General features: G+C 38.8%; 1 protein-coding gene across 4 annotated transcripts in view; it reads right to left on the reverse strand.

Moving 5' to 3' along the window:
• Positions 1-617: 617 nt before the first annotated feature.
• The window catches only part of vps13c (vacuolar protein sorting 13 homolog C), a 286,760-nt gene continuing 265,809 nt past the window's right edge, over positions 618-21,568 (reverse strand). For 3 of the 4 annotated variants that reach the window (XM_043680592.1, XM_043680591.1, XM_043680593.1), the window contains 7 exons: positions 19,810-19,855; positions 18,566-18,689; positions 17,253-17,367; positions 8,483-8,574; positions 6,033-6,153; positions 5,213-5,302; positions 618-2,073 (listed from right to left, as the gene is read on the reverse strand). In XM_043680592.1, coding sequence (XP_043536527.1) covers positions 1,984-2,073; positions 5,213-5,302; positions 6,033-6,153; positions 8,483-8,574; positions 17,253-17,367; positions 18,566-18,689; positions 19,810-19,855 — 678 coding nt within the window. In that variant the 3' untranslated portion in view covers positions 618-1,983. Of the gene's footprint in view, positions 2,074-5,212; positions 5,303-6,032; positions 6,154-8,482; positions 8,575-13,698; positions 14,149-17,252; positions 17,368-18,565; positions 18,690-19,809; positions 19,856-21,568 lie in introns of those variants that run through there. The other variant, XM_043680595.1, reaches the window with a different exon arrangement.

Raw genomic sequence — 21,568 nt, forward strand, 5'->3', positions numbered from 1 at the left:
AAAAGAAACAGCAGTAATAGTGGCAGACAATGACTGGATAACAATGGGAAAGCTTTAAAATGGCATTAAACAGAATACAGGAAAAATAGAGTTTGCCTAAAGAAAAGAACAAAACTAAACATCAGTGAGATTCCACAGTTGAATAAAGACATAAGGGAACAATTGAAAGTTAGGAAAGAAGCATATAACAAGTACAGAGACACAGAGATGTGAACAATATAAGAGAATACAGAGAGATTAGAACAGAATTTAAAAATGGAAATCAAACAGTAACTATGCAATTGTTATTAAGGAGGCTTGTGTTTGAGAGAGAACCCCCCTGGGTATTTCTAGATTTTAAATAAGTGTATGCACAGACTAAGTGATTTTTAGTCACTGCACGTTTTGCCATAAGATTCCTTAGCCTTAAAATGCTGAGCTGAGTGAAAAAGGAAAACTATGTAAAAGCAGCTTCAGAAAGTTGTGTTTTGTTGTGCAGAAAATCAATGAGCTGAATTATGGCCCCAGCTGATATTAATAAAGAACAAGCCAGATCCCTGGTTAGTTACATCCCCAGTTTAGTTTTTTTTCTCAGTGAGGCTGAGTTACTAAACACAGTTATGAGACCACCAGTGTACTTTTAACACGAAGAATAAAACATTTATTAAACAAAAAATGTAATTACACCAAGAAAAAAGTATTTCGTTACAGAAAAGGATTCAAACTGTCATTACAGCATTTACCACAGGAAAACCTCACGATACACTTCACAGAAAAGCCCCTTCCCTCAGGGTCAGACCGAGACAGCTGACCCCAGTTTCATTACAGCGAGCGACTACGCAGCCACTACTTGCTTTTTCCCATCATACTGTACCTCCTCCTGAGGCACAAACTCAAAACTAAATTCACTCACACTTTTAACCTCAGCAAACTTGTGTTTCCTGAGCTGAGCAGGCCAGTTACCTTGCCTCCAATTTCTGGCACACCTGAACATATTTGCTGGCTGGTTCTGCTCCTTGGTATATCTGAAGTTCTGTCAGTAGGTAATAGCACCTTTTCCCCGACTTCAGCTTTCTTTTAATATTGCATCAAACAATTCAACACTAAATCCTGACTTCAGTGTTGTAAAACCTCATTTAAAGGCATGGAAATAGCACAAAACAGCAGACTTCTCTTAACCACTCTGATAAATTTAAAATGAAAAGCACACTTCCTCCTTAGGACACAGTACAAAAACAAATTCAACTTCAAGTTATATATTGTTTCCAACAGCTAGCTTTGCATGGCCGTTTGTTTATAACTAGTAGAGGTAGCTTTCCATACTTGATCAATATTTAAGCAAATCTATATGGTCGACTGAACAGTTAGTGGTTAAGTCAATCAAAAAAACTGAAACAGATGATTGTTGACTCTCTGGGTCGGAGGGATACATTGTACATGAAGCTTTGAATTATGTATGGAATTGATCAAATGCAACTGTGAAGATCAAGCATGGGCGTAAACAAATTCTTAAAACGACAATTTTCAACAGTTGAAAATTCTTTTCTGCGAAGGTAGAGCTGTCCATGTTGAGAGATTCATTGAGCTTCCATTACGAATAGAGCTGACATTTTGATTCTCAACCAGAAGCTCAGCATTTATCAAAGTGAGTGTATTAGTGACCAGATAAAAACATACAATCTATATAACATAAGCTTTTTATTTTCAACTTATACATGAATTTATTTTTAACACTTGAAAGATTTTTGGTAGTGCAAAATTAGCAAATCTTTAGAATATTAACTGAAACAATCAACATTCAGATACAAGAGAATGTTGATATCAGTACAAGCACGCCTATTCTTCTGCATAGAAAAGATACCAATAGTTCACAGAATTCATACATTGAGAATCATATTTCATTAGAAGTAAGAAAATATATAGTTGCAGTGCAAATTACAGTTTTGTGGAAAAGCAAACACTGGACATTAATTTAGTGCAAAAGGAGCAGGAGTGCATAACACCTCAGGGCTTCAAAAACCTCAGTGATTTTCGTTTCACCAGCTGTTGCTGCTGCCTTGCTGCCTGAGCTTCTTCAAGGGCATCGATCATCCTCTGGAATAGAGCATTCACATTCAAGTTACTGACTATTCTTGTAAAACTAAACGTCAAAAGCTCAAGCATGAAGTTCATCAAATTACGTGCTGCATGGTTAAAGTCATAGAGAGTTAAACAGTGCCTTTTAAATCCACAAAGACTTTGTGTCAGAGAACAAAGGACTGCTTTCTCCCCCTCCCCCCACCCCAGCCATTCATTATCCTGACTTGGAAAGGCATTGCAGTTCCTTCAGTATGTCCATATTACAAAGGAGGAAGTGCTGGATGTCTTGAATCACATAAAGGTGGATAAATCCCCAGGACGTGATCTGTACCCTAGAATTCTTTGGGAAGCGAGGGAAGTGATTGCTGGACCTCTTGCTGGGATATTTGGATCATCGATAGTCACAGGTGAGGTGCCGGAAGACTGGAGGTTGGCTAACATGGTGCCACTGTTTAAGAAAGGTGGTAAGGACAAGCCAGGGAACCGTAGACCAGTGAGCCTGACCTCGGTGGTGGGCAAGTTGTTGGAGGGAATCCTGAGGGACAGGATGAACATGTATTTGGAAAGGCAAGGACTGTTTTGGTATAGTCAACATGGCTTTGTGCGTGGGAAAACATGCCTCAAACTTGATTGAGTTTTTTGAAGAAGTAACAAAGAGGATCGATGAGAGTAGAGCAGTAGATGTGATCTATATGGACTTCAGTAAGGCATTCGTCAAGATTTCCCAAAGGAGACTGGTGAGCAAGGTTAGATCTCATGGAATACAGGGTGAACTCGTGAATCTGCTATCTCACCTTTTAAATACAGAGACAATGTAAACATTAAAATTATTTTATAAACTAATGAATTATGTGAAATTTATAACTGTGGGTTTCAAATTAGGTATATCGCTCTCGTTTGATTTTCTGTAAACACTCAATATACATTCATTCCAGCCATCTGTAGCTTTAACGTAACATGCACAGGATGCATCACAGCAATGCACCATGGTTATTTCCATAACATTTCCTCTCTGTAAACTCCTTCAACCAGAACTGTTGTAGAAAACACTTCTACATTCCCCTCCAGGCCCCCCACACACATGGGGGTCAATATCCTGTAAACTTTACTGTGACAATGCTATGACTTTAAGAGGTTATTTTGACCTTTTTGTTTGAAAGGGAGGTTTCAAGTTAGAGGTTCTAAACAATAGAAGCAGCCTGGATGGGTGTAGCCAGCTCTCTCAGAGCAGAATTTCTAGTTTGTGATTTTTTTTTAGCTTTGAGATTGAGCATCAGTTGTTGTTGGAGTCTTAACAGTATTGAAAGCTGCAGCAAATGTCTCCTGGCTGCTTAGTCTGAGTTGTCTTTTGATTTTTTCCTTCTGGGCTGCTGGAATTACCTGGGAGACAAATGCATTTTCTGAATTTTGCCAAGGATTGTGTTTAAAGGATATTGCTATATTGGAACAGTTAAATAGTAATTACTGAACCCCCCAATAGTCTGTTCAGTTTTTCAATAGAATCAAGTTATTTTAAATCCCTCTTTCTTTAGTTGTATTTCAACTATAGTGTTTCAATAAATTGTTTTGCTTAATGTTTGACCAGTCACACTGCACCTGGAACACGGCACTTCACATTTCCCTTTAAACTTGAAAAAAGTTCAGATCTAGGCTACCTTCTTCATATATTTTGAGAGGTCTTGTCTGGTCCATAACATTACATAACACCATGATGAAAGCACCATCACCATAAAGATTAGTGTTGGTCCAAGAAGATGGACAAGGTAGAATGAGCAATAAGTGTGGCCTTCTCAGCATTATCCAGAAACTGTTCTTAAATTACACAAAATGATTATAGGCAGATAGTTTTAAAGCTTCAAACATTTAATTAGAAACAAACTAGTGCATAATTAACAACCAAGAAAAATGCTTAGGGATCCATGGTTCTTACTAAGTTCACACAGCAGTGGTGTAACACAGCATCATGAATAAAATCGAAAGGAATTGCTTGAGAATATCACCAGACTCTACAATAAGTCTTAACTGTGACATGTAGTGTACTGGATTTCTATTAGTGAACCAGATGGATTTTTGAAACAAATTTCACAGTGACCATTAATGAGACTAGTTTTATATTCCAGATTTATTTGAAGGCAATTCAATTCCACCAGCTGCCACAGTGATTCCATAAAGTTCAAATCTCAATCATAGAATTTAGAGAATCCCTACAGTGTGGAAGCAGGCCATTTGGCCCATCAAGTCCACAACGACCCTCCGAAGGAAGGATAACCCACCCAGACCCATTCCCTTACCCTACTTGTGTGTGAAAAGCCTGAATCCGGTTTCTAGATCGAGAAATCAGGATTTGATATAATGAATTGAGTCAGTTTTATTTCTTGAATAAAAACAAAATATCCCAGTTGCTGGAAACCTGAAACAAATGCAGAGAATGCTGGAGAAACTCAGCAGGTCTGGAAGCATCTGGTGGAGAGAGAAACAGAATTAACGTTTTGAATTTGGTATAACTCTTGTTCAGAATGGATTCATACTGGATGTAAAATGTTAACTCTGGTTTTCTCTCCACAGAAGTTGCCAAACCTGCTGAATTGCTCCAGCATTCTGCATGTTGGTTTCAGTTTTATTTCTTCTTGGTCAATCACTGAAATCTGATAATATTGTTATGTAATTTCAGATGTGTTTTAGACTTTGTTAAGCACAGGATCATATCTTTAGTCCTTTCAAGTATTGTTGCACACAGCACCTTACCACAATGAGAAGGTTGACAATTTATAAATGAAACAGGAAAACAAGGAAATTATTATGCTTGGTTAAATAGGAACGAAAGGTAATTTGGGGAAAAAGGGAATGAATTTGCTAGTGCCTTGATGCTTACCTACAGTGCAAACAAAGCAGATGCAATATGAAGAGCCATTACAGCATCAATATTGGGAGGGTTTAATCACAGCATGGTAAGTTTGCATGGGTTATTTCCCATCTAAATGTGCACATGGGGATTTCTAATAAAAATGACAGACAATTATATTAAAAAATGACAATCGGTAGTCAAACTTTCATACAGGAAGTACTCATCTCATTTCTAATGTAATAAAGAAGTGTCCCTTCAGGAAATCAGGCTGGGTTCAAATACTCATTGCTCTTTTGATGAAATATTTACCTTCGCCATCTTCACATCCTGGACAGCAACTTTCCTCACAAAACCTTCAGACCCACTTTTTGGGTTTGAAAATCCAATTATCGACTGATCCTGTTTTAAAAAAAAACACACAGCTTTTCACCAATAATTCAACTGGAAAAATCTTTACAAACGATATTTTTGAATTATGTTTTAAATGTAATGGCACACTACCCAGCTGAGACATTGGCCAGAGATAGGAACAGGAATCGCTGCTCCCACTCCCACCTGGCTCCTGGGCTAGACAGCTGGCCCTGCCCCTCTCTTGTTACCCCAGTGGCCGCAACTCCATTGACCCAAGCATAGAGGCCCACCCCGAGCCCGAGGCCCAAGTATTATACTGAGAAGAGTGTCATGGGCACTGACGTACTTATAAAGTCAGGGTCGGGCTAAATTTTGAGCAAACTCAAGACACAGATAAATCATACTTTTCTAACAACCACTTTGATAAATCACTCAAACTCCTAAACCTTGTTTATATTCTGCTATGCACTCAGGGAGGTCTCTAAAAATACAGAAAATTGTTCAAAACTTACAAAAGCTTTAATATTTAATGATCAAACTTCCAGCTACATATTAAATCACAAGGAAGCATAAGAACAATAGCCTTTGAGAAGTATAGTGCTGCGGAAATCTGTAGTTCGCGTTTTTCATAAAGGATAACACTCTGATTATTACAGTAATTAAATGTTAAATTAGTATTTGCCAGTGAGCATAATATAATCATACGTGGAACGTTAATGTCACTCTTTGATCATAAGTAAATCATAGATGCTGGATGCTGTTTGAGAAATCAGTGTACCTTGATGTACAGACTCAACACATTGCCTTCTAAAGTCGGTGGTTGAACAAATTCTTCAAAAGTGTAATTCCAGTCACTACCAAGATGGCCTAGAATCTCATCAGACAGACACACCACCCTCCTAAAAGAATGACAGGGAAACAGAAGAGAGAGATCAATTTGTGCTTAGAATGCAGAATTACTACTGGTTTCAATTCACATAGTTTGTTTACTATTGACTGGTCTATCAAAACAATTAAAAACCAAATGATCAAAACAATTAAAAACCTAACTGAGCCATAGAGTGTGGAAAACCTTCCAGAGCCCTCATGGGCTCGGCTTCCCTCTGGTCAATGGAAATCATATACCACCATTTAAACAAACTTTTCACTAAACGTCCTCATAAACACTTAGGCTCATTGCAAAGCGATCAATGTATAACTAGCAACCACTTGACAACCAATAAAATTGTTAAAAATCACACAACACCAGGTTATAGTCCAACAGGTTTAATTGGAAGCACACTAGCTTTCGGAGCGACGCTCCTTCATCAGGTGATGAAGGAGCGTCGCTCCGAAAGCTAGTGTGTTTCCAATTAAACCTGTTGGACTATAACCTGGTGTTGTGTGATTTTTAACTTTGTACACCCCAGTCCAACACCGGCATCTCCGAATAAAATTGTTGGTATCTTCCCAAAGACTATCTAAACTTTCATCAGAATAAACACTCAAATTGATGCAAAAAATAATCATCCATTCTGGTTTTTAAAAACACAAACTGATGTCCTTTCACCGAGTATCATGGACTTGCCTTTCATAACATCGCCCATCACAAAGATCCTCCGGCCTCGAATCTTCACATCCTAGTGATTTCTGTGTACTGTACTTTGAGTAAATTTCAGCCATTCCTGCCCCTTTGCTTTGGTCACAGAAAACAGCAAAGCCATTGGTAATATGATACCCCTTCCTATCACCCCCCCAGTGACTGGTTAGCCAGTCCCAGTCTCCTTTCTAATGAGCTTCATGGTCAAGCCTACAAAAAGGCACAATGCTTGCGGTCACAACTAGCAATTCAGTTCTTAATGCAACAAATAAGGCCCTTGACTTCTTTTGATTACTCTCTGGTTGACGCACAGCCTTAGAAAAATGGCAGAGGAAGGACCGGCTGATAGCAGAGGAAGAACAATAGATGGAGAGGAAGAACAGATGGTGGAAAATAGAGAGATGGAAGGCAAAAAGTTCCAAAATCCTGGAGATGGAATTTTTAAGGTCATGCGAAACTGTTTGAAATCATGAAGAATTAGAACACACAGTCTAAGTATTGGTGAGAACCACAAGAGGTGAAAGATTTCAGAGCATTGGAAGCGTCTGAGAACAGCAGCAATGGGATTGTTTAGATTTAACAGGATAGTAAGGTAGAGGAGGGAATCAGCGGTGGGAGAGAGAAGCAGGAGGGGGAGTAAAAGAGAGATGGCAATTTTTGTAACCTACATTTAAGGCATTATCCTCCTACAGCACTTCAGTTTTCAGGTTCCTCCTAACTGTTAGGCTGCTAGCTAATATGGAAACACCTGCTTTAAAACATTTCTGAGTAATTTTTATCATTGTTGTCAGCTCCTGCTAGAAAACGGTCTCTCGAGGCTGTGATTTTCCATTTACTTAAAGAAACCACACCTTCCACTGCCTCTTGTGAAAATACTATTGCCTTGGGAAAATAAAAACCAGCACTGAACTCTCTAACACCCTAATTCCTTTCTGTGGAGAAATAGCCAACAGAAGAAAGGTTTGGCACAGACACTCTGGTGGGGGGGTGGCTTAACAATATGTGTGCAAGTGTTGTTAACACTGACAGTGTAACACTCATCAAAACATCCTCATTTGACAGTTGGGAAGTCTGAAATTATTACATGTCCCATGGGGATCATTTCTCTAAATACAACAGAAAACAGAGACATGGCCAGAGAGCAGTCTTTAGAATTACAAAGGAGTTTAAACAGGTAGTACACAAAGAAAATGTTTTCACTTGAGGGGGTGACAATGAACTAGGAATTAGAAATGTACAATAGTCACTAACAAATTAAGTAGGAATTTCAGGGGATATCTCTTTATCCAAGGAGTGGTGAGAATCCGAACTCTGTACCTCACGGTAAGGTGACTAATATAGATAGGGAGAGCGAAGCTAGATATATACTTGAGAGAGAAAGGAACACAAAACCAAGTTGAAACAGTCAGAGGACATGAAGTAAGCAGCAGCTCATATGCAACATAAACAATTAATTACAAGGTCCAGTGGAAGCAAATAGTTAGCTCATGTGTTGTAAATTTACAGTTAAAATACACGTGCACCATTAGAAAACTAATTGTGACCGTGTTAACAACTGAGAGATTAAAGTTTTGTTTGCGTTATGCTTTATTTAAATTGGTTATACAAAACTATTGACTCTGCTGAGAACCAGTTGGTGTTTTGTGTACCTGTTTGTGATGAGCAGATGAGCCTTTTTTCTCCCATGCAAGCGACAATGAATCCGGTAGTGCTCTCCTTCAAATTTCTGAATATCCAATTTCTGTCAAAAAAAAATTAAATTTCAGTTGTCATTTTCTCCAGCACCATACAATCACAGTTACGCACCCAGTGCCCATCAAGCCCATTATGTGCAAGCTCCATACTCCTGGCAGAATGGTTAATTTGTTAGCTCTGATCGCTTGCAGTCCAATCAGTATAACCAGGTTGGACATAATTTAAGAATGTTGCCTTGAAATGCTAATTGTTAAGATTCAGCAAGTGGTGCAGGGTATCAAATCATCAACGATTCAATAAAGTGACACACACTTCATCTCCATGAGTTCCCACTGTCTACTCTCAATATCAGCAAAGTGATAAAGGTGTTGACACCAATGCGAACAATAACCTACTCACTGATGTTCTGCTTGGTTTCTGTCAAACCCACCCAGTGCCTGACCACATTAAAGCCTGGTTCAATCCAATGGACAAAAAAGCTGAACTCAAGGGGGAAGGATGTCTTGCCTTGACATGGAGAGACATTTTGACTGAATGTGGATTTGAGGAATCCTAGCAAAACTGGAGCTAATGGGAATTGGAGGAAAATGGTCCACTGGATGAACTAACATAGGACAAAGAAAGATGCTTGTGATCATTGAAGGTTAATCATCTCAATCTCAGAACACTTCCGCAATAGTTCCTCAGGTCAGTCTCCTAGGCCAGACCATCTTCAGCTGCTTTGCTAATGACCTTCCCTACATTATAAAAACAGAAGTGGTGATGTTTGCTGATGACTGCACAATGTACAGCACCATTTGAGAGCCTTGGAAACTAAAGCAATCCGTGTCTAAAGGCAGCAAGACCTGGACAATATGCAGGCTTGGACTGCTAAGTGGCAAATAACAGTTGACAAACCACAAAAAGTGTCAAGCAATGACTGCCTCCAACAAGAGACAATTCCAACTACCTTACTTGGATTTTTAACCCCACTATTCTAAAACTAAACTAAATCAGTCATATAAATATTGAGGAGAGGAGACCAGGTCAGAGGTTGGGAATTCTGCAGTAAACACTTCCTAGTCCCTCAAAGCATGCCCATCATTTTCATGGCACAAGTCAGGTGTGCGATAGAATACTCTCCACTTTCTTGGATGAGTGCAGCAACAACAACAGTCAAGATGCCAGACACCATCCAAGGCCAAGCAGCCCACTTGATTTGCGACAATCCTAATACATTTAACATTTGCTCCTTGCACCACCAAAACACGGTAACAGTAGTATGCAACAACTTACCAATGCTCCTTAGGCAGCACTTTCCAAACCTGCGACCTCTACCATCTAGATTCCCTTCCAAACCACATACCATCCCAACTTAGAATTACAATGGCTGTTTCTCCACGGTCAAATTCCCCAAACTCCCTTCCTGTGTGTGGATCTACACCGCATGGATGCTATGGTTCAAGACGGCAGCTGACTACCAGCATCTTAAGGGCAATTAAGGATGAATGGAAAATACTGGCTTAACCAATGACACCCACATCCGATGGATTAATTTATAAATAAACAATATTTGAGGAATATACACATTGCGTTTATTGGGGAGGGGAGGAATGAATTACTGAAAGGATATATCCCATGTTGTAGAATACTAGCCAACCACTTCAGAAAACTTTTGACAACAAAACCTGCAGAAACAATCTGAATGCGCTATATTTTCATCTATTTCAGTGCCGTTTCTCAAATCTGTACTGTCCCAAATGTAATGCAAGAATTAAATTCTACATTCAAGCCAAACAAAAGCTTCAATGGCAAAATCTAGGCTCAATTTGTCTCATTACAGAGAAACGTCAGATTCTAGACTGAAAAAGAGTTCAGATCTCTAGAATGGATCACTTGGAGGGGTTGTGTTAACAATTCTAAGTTTCAGCTGAGTATATACGTTAGGACAAATACAGGAGTATTTGTTAACCATTCAGCATTACCTGAAGAGAAAGCCAATGCTTTTTTTTTGGAAACTGAGTTCTCAAATGTCAACATTTTCTGTTTTTTGTAGTCCTACTGCTCAAAATTATATCTGAGGAAATTTCATGACAGAAATGCATTTTGAAAACTGCAAAGGGTGCACAAAGCACTTAACTGATTTGATTTTAACACCCTATTGTCAACTACATTTCTCTACTTCTCTTAATCGACAGAGCAACATGATGTAAAAGCAGACAATTGTAGAGTGAAGGCAATGGATATAGTCTACTATGGATGTCGCAGAATTTAAGTGTATGCAATGTTAAAAGCATCTCTGCCAGAAGCCTTAAGCATCAATCCTTTGTTTTCCAGTTGCACAGAAGCACAATCAAAACACAGGTTTAAATTAAAACCCCTTTCTCGGAGGAGCAGCTATCCTTATAGACTAACTTTGCAAATGAGGACAAACTGGAATTCTATCTTTTGACTGCTTGTTAAGTATGTTCTGCATGCAACATTTGGAAAGCAAGACAGTAGGAATCAAGGGGTGTGTCACTCGAGTCAGGCAGAATTCTTATTTCTAAGGAGAACTGCAGCATTTTCTTTTGTCAATAGGTTTCCTCATAGGCAACTAAAACGCACTAGCTCTCAACCAGTATTGCAATGGAATCTTTCACGCAAGCAACTCAAGCACTGAACAGCATGGAAACTTGATCGAGATACTCAGCCTCTTCCTTCATCACGAGTGACAGGTAACTCTCCCTTTTCATGGATTGACAAAACTGGGGAAAACACAGGACAGAAAGTGAAAGAAACCAGGACAGAACAGTCAGGACGTTAAAGACAGATACACACAAATTAAACACAGATTTTTGGAAAACAATGCAGAGATAACAACTAATATTCAGAACTTTTCAACATCCCAAGTTACACCACAGAGGAATCAGACCAAAGTAAATGTCGAGACAGAGGGGAAACTACAAAAGACTTGGCCACAAATGTCAGCCTTAACAAGGGTCTTAAAGAAAGAGAGCTAGGTGGAGTGGGAACAGACTGCTCTGGAGCTTAGAGAGTAGACAATGGAAGAGATATGACAACTGTTGGATCTTCAGGAAGGAAGCCACGCACAAAATAACTTCTATTCAAAGCAGTGAAAATAGTTCAACTGGATCACAGAGGTATCAAGGGAAAATCTAACCCACACATTAGGACAGGTAGCCAAAACATTTGATCATAAATTAGATTCATTTTGGAAGAGATTAGCAGTAGTCTTTTGTGGAGAAACTACCTGTCTTTTGAGTCGATGCAAAAGGGATAATAGTGTTAATAGTGATGAAATTCAATCCAGAAGCAAAGTTCAAGGGCAAACAATTGGAGGACTCCAGGAGGTCACACCAAGATGGGGGAGGGGTTGGGAGGGGTAGGTGGTGATGCCACAAGCTAATTTTGAAGTGGAAATGTAGAAGATTGGGAGTCTATATAGGTAAGCCAAGACACAGGTGATGAGTGGCTCAGACACAGGTGACTGAGACATAGCTCGCGATGGATAAGAGCTCTGGGTGAGTGCTCAAATTTAGGGTACAAGGTGGCCAGTCAGCAGAGTATGAGAATAATGAGCTCTGGGAGGTGAGAAAGAGACAATGACAGTTTCAACAGCAAACTGACTGGTATGCAGGATGAAACAGATGATGTTACAGAGGTGGAAATGGGTAATCTTAATGACGAAGAGGATGAGGCTGGAGGCTAAGCTTAGGGTCACTGAGGTTGTGAACAGTGGGACAAAGATATGACTAAAATTAAGAAATCACATCAACTGACATACAAAGCAGATGTAACATAAAAAACAAATAAATAAGTCGCAGCGACAGAATGGCATAAGCATGCTTTTGTGAAAAATGGTATGTACAGCACAGCCTAATTGAGTGTCATGGAGTGCTACCTATTTTGTTGTTGCAAGCTTAAAACAATTATCCTCTCTAATCACAGATCAACAGCAAGTGCATACAAGGTACTAGCTTTCGGCTAAATGGAAGAAACCTTAGCGAACATGGATGCATGTTGTTGTTTACATGTACTGAAAACACTGATTCTACTAAAGTTCAAGTTCACTGTACATGTGAATGACAAATATATGTTGTGTAAATATGTAATTTATATAAAAAGGAAATATCTTAGTAAACAATGTAGTGGCAACTGTGTGTGTGGTTGGTATAACACAGGCCACTACAATCTGACAGGATAGGCACTAGAGTTTTCACTGATCCACCAGGATTCATAACTCATTGAAAAACAAGCTCAATGTTACATCATGTTTTATCCAATGCTTTTGTTTAATACCAAGAATGAGAAAAATCAAATAAAGTATGTGGGGATGTAAACTGTTTTATTAGATAAATGCTAGGAACACAACCAGCCAAAAAGATTTCTGAGTGAAGTAAATATGCTGTCGCTCCTTGCTCACCATTGATAAATTCAGCAGCAGTTAATTCTGTTAACTTTTTTTTTGAGCAGTGTGGAGTGAGAGAAATAGAAAGTGAGAAGGAAAGTCACTTACACCTCACTCAAACCTTCATATCCCATCAAAATACATCGTTACATCCCCAAAGCTAATTTTTAAAATGGGCGGTCAAGGAACAAAATTGAAAGTTATAAACATTGAGGAAAAGCTATGCACTATACAGATTTTCATACAAAGTAGCAATTTTGGTGCTTCCCTGTTGATAAATACTGATTGTCGTCACTTCACATTCACCCGTGCAACAGGAATTTTGATCTCAACATGTTGGAACGTGCAAAACAAAGATATTGCAATCGGAATATCTCTTATTCTAAAATACCTTTTTGTTAAGGTTACTTATTGCTTTCTTAATTAGTAGATTATGAAAAGAAATAAAGTTTGACTGCAAGGTCAAAATGTGAACTGAAACGTACATTTTAGTGGTAAGTTAGAACTCTTTTTGGTTTCAGCAGGAATAGATCGTCAAAAATATAGATACTTCTACTGTTCAAATATACACATTTCAAAATCAATGAGATAAGTGATTATCCTTTCGAAACTGATGCTAACTTTAGAAACAAAGAGGTGACTTAAGAGTTACTCTATAAATTTTATATGTAAGTTTATAATGTTACATCATTTTAATCTGTTTGGTACATTCAATTATCAATTAAAACTAATATTCCACAATTAAACATGCTCGACACATCAGAAAGCAAATTATAAAAATGCATTCAGGACGCTCAAAGTCAGGCTTTAAAATACAATTTATTTTTATTTTAAATCAAAGTATCCACTTATTTCCTGCTGCTATAGTAAGAACAATCATAATATAGAAATGAATCAGGTAGAAATGTACATGAACAAGACTACATGTGTTTCATAGCATGGTTCCTTCATGTTCATAGGTGTACTAGGCTTATCGGTGAGACAACAGAATAATTTGTTGGATACAAGTTTAAGCGATGTACAAACCCATTCAAAATATACCCGTCCATCATAATATATATATATATACCCACTATTTATCAGAACTTGTATGATAGAGATAAGAAAGTTATGTTACAAAATGAATATATTTACATTTGATGCTGAGACAGTAAATCAACAGGTTAAGAAAAAGCTTACAACATAAAATTAGCACAAGCGAAGAATTTTAAAATCTCATTCCATGTCTTGCTGCATGTTTAAAAAAAAGAAAGAAAAAAGTAAGAATCTTGCCACATTGAAAGGCTGAAGTGCAAATGCATTTTCATTTCATAGTTTTATTTTGCGATAAAAGTAAAAGTGAAAACCTGCAATAAAAAGATGACTGGAAAATCGCAGAAGATTTACAACATGTGGGAAAAGGAGGACCAATTTAATTTTTGGGACATGGAATCAGCAGCAACAGTAGACATTACATGCAAAGAATATGTATCTGCAACATTTCTCAAACCAAAATTGTATTTGGAGGTTGTAACGATAGTGAGGGGATGCAAATGCAACAGATTTTACATCTGGTTCAATGATACAGGAAAGTAAGGGGCAAAAATACATCAGGACTAAGTGATGAAAAGCTAAACAAGGGTGTTGAGGATGGAATGGGCCTCACCAAAAAATTCCAATTCTTCTGATTACAGTTGCTATTCCATTAATGCTAAAGTCACTTTTTGAGAGCATCCATGAGATGATCAACAACATTGGAGGTTCCAAAGCTCAAATGATTTGGATACCACTTGCAGTGACAACTTGGGCAGGCATAAAAGGGCTCAATACTTTGTTACAGAGTGGAGGTCGGGTGTAAAGTCTACACAGACCTTGAATTATCTAAATTATTCAGCCAATAATTACCAGGGATATCCAACTGTGTTTCAAAGATATTAATGTGGTGTTGATATTCAAGTAAACTGACATGAAACAAAAACCCTTCACCTTTACATTAGTAACTGGAAATAATGGATGAGATTGTTAAAACAAATCATGAGTACCACCTGTATGGAAATAAACTAGGAAGTGACATTTCACATGATAATATAAAAGGGCAGATTCTGTTTGACTTCTGTTGAGGAGATGGCATTGTAAGTTGGACCCCTATAGTATGGCTAACCAGGTGTGGCTTTCAATAAACCTTTGCATGAATAACTGTGGTGCAAGCACAGGATACTGGGCACCTTTGGTAAAGTGTGAAGGTGTACAGACAAGGAGCTGGCAAAGGGGAAGCAGTGGGTACCAGTGAGGAAAGTGGCACAGGGCTACAAGCTTGTCAGGAGCAAAATAACCCAAGCCAGCTTAACTGTTTCACTTGCCACAGATCATCTGATTTGGAAATGCAAACTGGTCACATTAGCAGATAAATACCAAACCGAGAGTTGGTTAATTGTGCTGGTAAAGCAGCCAAGAAATTACTCAAGGAGATGAACAATTTCTGAGCAAGCTACAGCAATAAAACCATGGCAGGTTACACCCATACAGATAAATGTGGGTGGTACATAAAGAGGAAAAGTGGCACATGTCCTTATAGTAAATTTGATCCAACACTGAAAATGCCAGCTCAATGCTAACTGGAAGCAAAAGCAAACAGAATAGATATTGGCAAAGCACACAGAAGCAAGTCTTTCAAGGCTGCACCATCATCCAATCACATCGCGGGTGAAATGTATTTCAACCCGATTTACCCAACTCTGGCTTTGTGTGACACAAGTAAAGCTATTAATCTGTCTTCAAATTTTCAATTGTCCCCCAGACTCAATTGACTATTCTGAAGTAAGAGAATGCTAGATATTCTTCCCTCTCCCCCACCAGAGAAAATAGTTCCTCTATATCTACCCAAACAAATTCCACCACTATTTTAAAAAATTACCATTTAACTACAAGTCGTTCTTCTATAATTTGCGTTTTATAGTCTGAATTAGCTATGACACAATTGATGATGGTGGATGGTTTTGGAGAGCGCAAACGTTCTGAAGGGTTATAGCGGTTTCTCCATACCACGAGCTTCTACAGCATGATTTCCATAGCAGTTTCCCATAGTACGAGGGTACAGAGGAACGCAACTGTCATGTTATAGCAGAATGATCTGTATCTAAATTTAGATGAAAGCTCTGTTTATATATCCTGTGACATTTCAGAGAAATATCTAAGTTACATGTCAGGGAAACCAATTATATTTAAAGAATATCAAAACACCCTGAAAACACAAGAACTCCAACAAGATCAGTTTTCCATGGGGATTTGCTACAATGATAATTAATCAACAATTAAGTACATCCTCAACTATGAGACATTCACAAGTTCCAATAATTGCAGCATGGCTGAATTAGAGTCAGAGAGAAGTACAGCGCAGAAACAGACCCTTTGGTCCAACTCGTCCACGCCAACCAGATATTCCAACCTAATGTAGTTCCATTTGCCAGCATTTAGCTCCTTTAGTTGACAAGTTCAGGAGAATCAGGTGACATTAACATGTGATGGAAAGATGAACACATTATTGTCATAGACTGTGCAACAGAACCACAGAAAGGGACTTCGCAATTAAAGAGGAAGAACAGTGAATGCACATTCAAGCAATATTTAAGCCATACTGGAAAAATAAACTACAACAGGATGATAAGCAACATACAGAGCAAAACAGGGCTAGCCCAGTAAAGGTATAAAGAAACACACACTCGGCCAGAGGCGATATGCACAGTCCAACCACAGGGACTGCAAACAAACAGTTAAGTGAGGGGAGATATAAACAAACAGCTCAGTGAACTGCAATATAACAAATGCAGGTCAGCCAGTGGCAATATTGCTTGACTTTGGAAGTGGTTTAAGTGAACCAGCTTGAACTTGTGTGCCCTTCATAAGGCTGGGAGCAAACATTGCAGCTGTTTGTAATTTGTATAAAGTAGGGGTCGTTCTGCTATAACGCGACAGTTGTGCTCTTCGGCAACCTCATGCAATAGAAAACTACACAATGCAAACCCGCTATAGAAATTGCATTGTAGAGACTGCGCTGTGGAAAAACTGCTATACCTATTCAGCAGGAAGCTCATATTATGCAAACAACATCCTCAATTCATCAAGTGCATTATACCCAATTCGCGTTGATGAAACTGTACGTGCGTTATAGAAGAACTATCTGCAGTGAGCATGATGCTATCTCCAGCAGCTGGGTCACTCCCTGCACAATTATGTTGCTTGCAGCACAACTTATGACACCAAAGCTCTTTGACTTGGAGTCTCACAAAATAATAGAGGATTTAGGACCCTGTTTGCCCCGTACTTTTCAATTTCCAAACAAATGCGACAGATGTTACCTCAAATAAATGGCATCCCTCGGATTCTGTGCGATCATAAGGCCTAATGATTCCATCCTCACGAATACACCGTGGTGGGCGGAGTTTATTTACATCTTCGGTCGATTCTGCAACCCTAGTGGAATCAGATATTGTAATAAATGACTGATAATTAAAGAAGGAGAAAATTATCGATTTTTTAAACCCATGATTTCACTAATGGTGCAATCCACTACAAGCCCACTCATCATCGGCAACCTCCAAAAGGATTTCTCTCACTAAACGGCTAGAAAACTGCAGCAAGTGTGTAGCCTGTGTAAGACGTACTACAGTAATTCACCATGTTTGTTTCTAAAAACAGCATTCCCCAAGCCGATAATCTGCAATAACTAGAATGGCAAGAGCAGTATGTGCACAGGAATACTGTCATTTATATTTGAAATAGTATCCTGACTTGGAAACAGATCATCATTCCATTGCCATTGCTGGGTCAAATTCCTACAACTCCCTCCCTAACAGCACTGTCAGAGCCCCTTCACAGAGGCAGCACATCACTACCATTGTAAGGGCAATTAGCGATGGCCAAAAAATGCTGGTCTTGCCAGCAATGCTCACGTCCTAAGAATGAGTTAAAATAAAACTGCTGAAAACAAATAAAAACCGAGGCAAGGTCTGCGCATTTTAATTGGTGCTTTATTCCGAGTTTAAGACATTCGTCATTTTAACTTACTTTGTGCTCCTTGTGACTGCTGTTAGTGCATTGTGGACAATAATGTCTGAATGTAACAATCAGGATTAGTTAAATATTTTTAAAATCACAGTTATGCTAGAAATCCAGTTTTTATTAAAGCATAAGCTAATGAATAGATTTTTACTCCAAGTTAGAAATAGCTTCTAGCGTCCCAGTTGGTAAGGGCACTATTTACAAATTTGAGACTTCTCAACAGGCAAGAGCCATTTTGGGTGGCACAGTGGCTAGCACTGCTGCCTCACAACACCAGGGACCTGCGTTCAACTCCAGCTTGGGCAACTGTCTGTGTGGAGTTTGCTCATTCTCCCGGGGTCTGTGTGGGTTTCCTCCAAGTGTTCCACTTTCATCCCACAGTCCAAAGATGTCCAGGTTAGGTGGATTAACCCTTAACGTGTTCAGGGATGTACAGGTTTAGTGGATTCACCATGAGGAATGCAGGGTCACAGGGATAGGGTTGGGAGAGTGGGATGCTCTTTGGACAGTCAGTGTGGACTCAACAGGCCAAATGGTCTGCTTCCACACTGCAGGGATTCTATGCTTAGTAGAAGATTCAGATAAATTCAGTTGGTTCAGTACATCTTACTTTTTAATTCCTTGTAAAGTGCTGCTTGCCATGTCAACGATCCCACCAGTTGGCCGTGCAACGACACCAACCAGGCCTTTGCCCACTCCTTTGAAGAAACCAGCTGCGCCTTCTTTTTTGGCACCTGTTGTAGGAAGTGCTACTTCATTACTTGGAAATGGTAATTCAATGAGTGGAACATATTCAGAACAGATACTGACACCAGCTGCTTACATAAATTAGACATTACACACTGGGGTTTGGCTTTCCTGTCAGATTCTCTCACATGGACACACAGCACAACTCAAAACAAAAGAATTAAAAAGAACTGGGCAGAATTACATAACATAGGCAAAAGTGAGGACCGCAGATACTGGAAATCAGTGTCTAGATGAGAGTGGTGCTGGAAAAGCACAGCATCGGGTTCATTCCTGATGAAGGGCTGCTGCCCGAAACGTTGATTTTCCTGCTCCTCAGATGCTGCTTGACCTGCTGTGCTTTTCCAGCACCACTCTAATCTGGACCCAGAATTACATAATATGTCCATATCTGCATCAAGAACCATGACAACAACAATTACAGTCAAGATTTTTTCCAAACAAAGAAGAAAACTAAGCAAAAGAATCACGGAGCACTTAGACCATTCTTGTTTAAACATCTGTCTCAAAATGTTGACTGAAATGTGCACATCAGCCCCTGGCCTACTCTCCAGAGCAGGGATGCCCCTTTAAGCCTTCAAGCTACAAGCTTTGTGGGTTTTGTTCAAAACAAAATCCTCTTAAAAAAAAAAGTGATAAAATTCCACAATCCCACGAACCACACAGAGGTTAACATATTCAATTGATAACTAGTAGCCTGAATTACCAAGGAATGGAGGCGCAGAAAGTAATGCTCAAAACACAAACAATTCTCCAATAAAAACAGAATTGGACTGTCACTTTAATCGTCTTTACAGGGCTTCCATTTTTCGGTGATCTTCATTAAAAGGATTTAGAAATAAAAGATACTTAAGTTTTAAAACAAAGTGATTTTACACATTTTGAAATGCTGAAAAGGTTATTTATTCCTTCAACAAGTTAAACAGCCATAAAGCTAAAATTGGAAAGGAATAATACCAGAATAGCTGAAAGCATCACAGAAGCTGAAGACAAATAGCTGAACACATTATATGAGAAATGTTTCTTTGATAGACATTCAATTGCCTGTTTATTACAATACTGTTTCAAGACATTTATATAATTCTACAAAGTTTTTATGCAATTTACCTTCAACTGGTTTTGTGACTATTCCTGTAAATCCTCCAACCACACCCTAAAAAGATACATGATAAAAACTTGTAATTGTTTTTCATTGTGGAATCTATTACTTAATTGAAATCATCAGACTGCAACATAATAACAGGGCCATTATGTCCGAAATGTGAAGAACGTTTTGCTGAGCCAGTACACCGAAAAGAAAATACAAAGTTTCATACGTGAAATTGCAAACATATTTGTTTTTAAGATTCCCGATGGCTTGGGAAATCTGCTTGAACACTCCACATGCACAGACAGAGGTGAAAATCAGATGTTAGAGAGTCTATAAAGAGGATGCTTTCACCCATGCTGCTAATCCAAACCAACAGCTGCAAGATGTTGGAAGCAGGTTACAAGTTCACAAGCTATAGAACTAACTTGGGTGAAGCAGAGCAAAAATTACTGTACTCATCGCACAAGATAATGGAAATTGGTGTTGTTCCAAAAGGTGTCTAGAATTTGGCACAATAGAACAAGTGGTACTGAGAATAAAACCAAGATCCAATTTGAAGTTACAGTTTCAAATGCATTATTTTGGGCTTTGAAACAACACTTAATGAATTTAAATATAAAAGACTTCAGAAAAACATACTACCAACGTTAAGAGTATGGCCAACTACATTCTCAGGTCACATTCACATCTATTTTGATGTAAGTTCCTGCAGATCACAACATCTCGCCAGGTTAAGGTTTACTTAATTTTGACAATTCAGGTTATGGAACGTAATATAAATATTCAAAATTACAAAAGGATGGCTCAGAATAGGCCATGTTGATAAAATGTCAATCATTCATAGAGTCATACAATATAAAGGCCGTTTGGCCCCTCAAGTCTGTGCTGATCTTTCTGCCCTAATCCCATGACCAATAGCACGGAATGTCGTGACATCGCATGACATCATGTACTTAAGGGTTGTGAAGCACTCTGAAAGATTTAACTTTTAGAGCTTGGACTATAACCTGGTGTGCGATTTTTAACTTCGTCCACTCCAGTCCAAAACCGGCATCTCTACATCATCACTGTCCTTCCAGGCAGTGCATTCCAGACCGTCACAACATCTGGGTTAAAAACGCTTTCCCCAAATCCCCACTATACCTCCTGCCCTTTCCTAAAATTATGCCCCCTCATTATTCACTTCTCAATTTAGGGGAAAGCGACTTCATATCTGCTCTATCCATTTCCCGCAATCTGAGGGACCTCGATTACGTAACCCTTCAGTCTTCTCTGTTCTGTAGTGATAGCTGTTTCTCTCTCCACTGATAATGACTAACCTGTTGAGTATTTCCTGCATCCACAGCATTTTGGTTCAGATAGAATCAGACTGTTTCTACTGGGAGAGAGTCTAGGAGGAGTCGTAAATACAAAAACCTCATGTGAGAGACACTGTGGAATTCCAAAAAGGATTAGACAGTGAGACAGAAACTGTGCCGCATCCAAATTTACACCAGTTAGATGAAAGCGTATTGGGAGAATTTAATTACGTAGAGATCAAAGTCCGACATGAACTACTCAGGGAGCAGACAACACGATGAAGGGTGACACAGCAGTGTTAGAAACACGTTCAAAAAGAATACTTATCCAGGCTATACCTTAGAGAATGGCGCTGAAGCTACAGGGCTGTGTTTCAGTACCACAGTAAATCACGAAAAAATATATACATTTAAAAGGGATAAATCTACTGAAAAAACTGCCAAGGTGGTTAATTTCTTTTCAGTTGCATCTGGTACA

Source organism: Chiloscyllium plagiosum, chromosome 40 (genome assembly GCF_004010195.1).
Source record: "Chiloscyllium plagiosum isolate BGI_BamShark_2017 chromosome 40, ASM401019v2, whole genome shotgun sequence".
NCBI lineage: Eukaryota > Metazoa > Chordata > Chondrichthyes > Orectolobiformes > Hemiscylliidae > Chiloscyllium > Chiloscyllium plagiosum.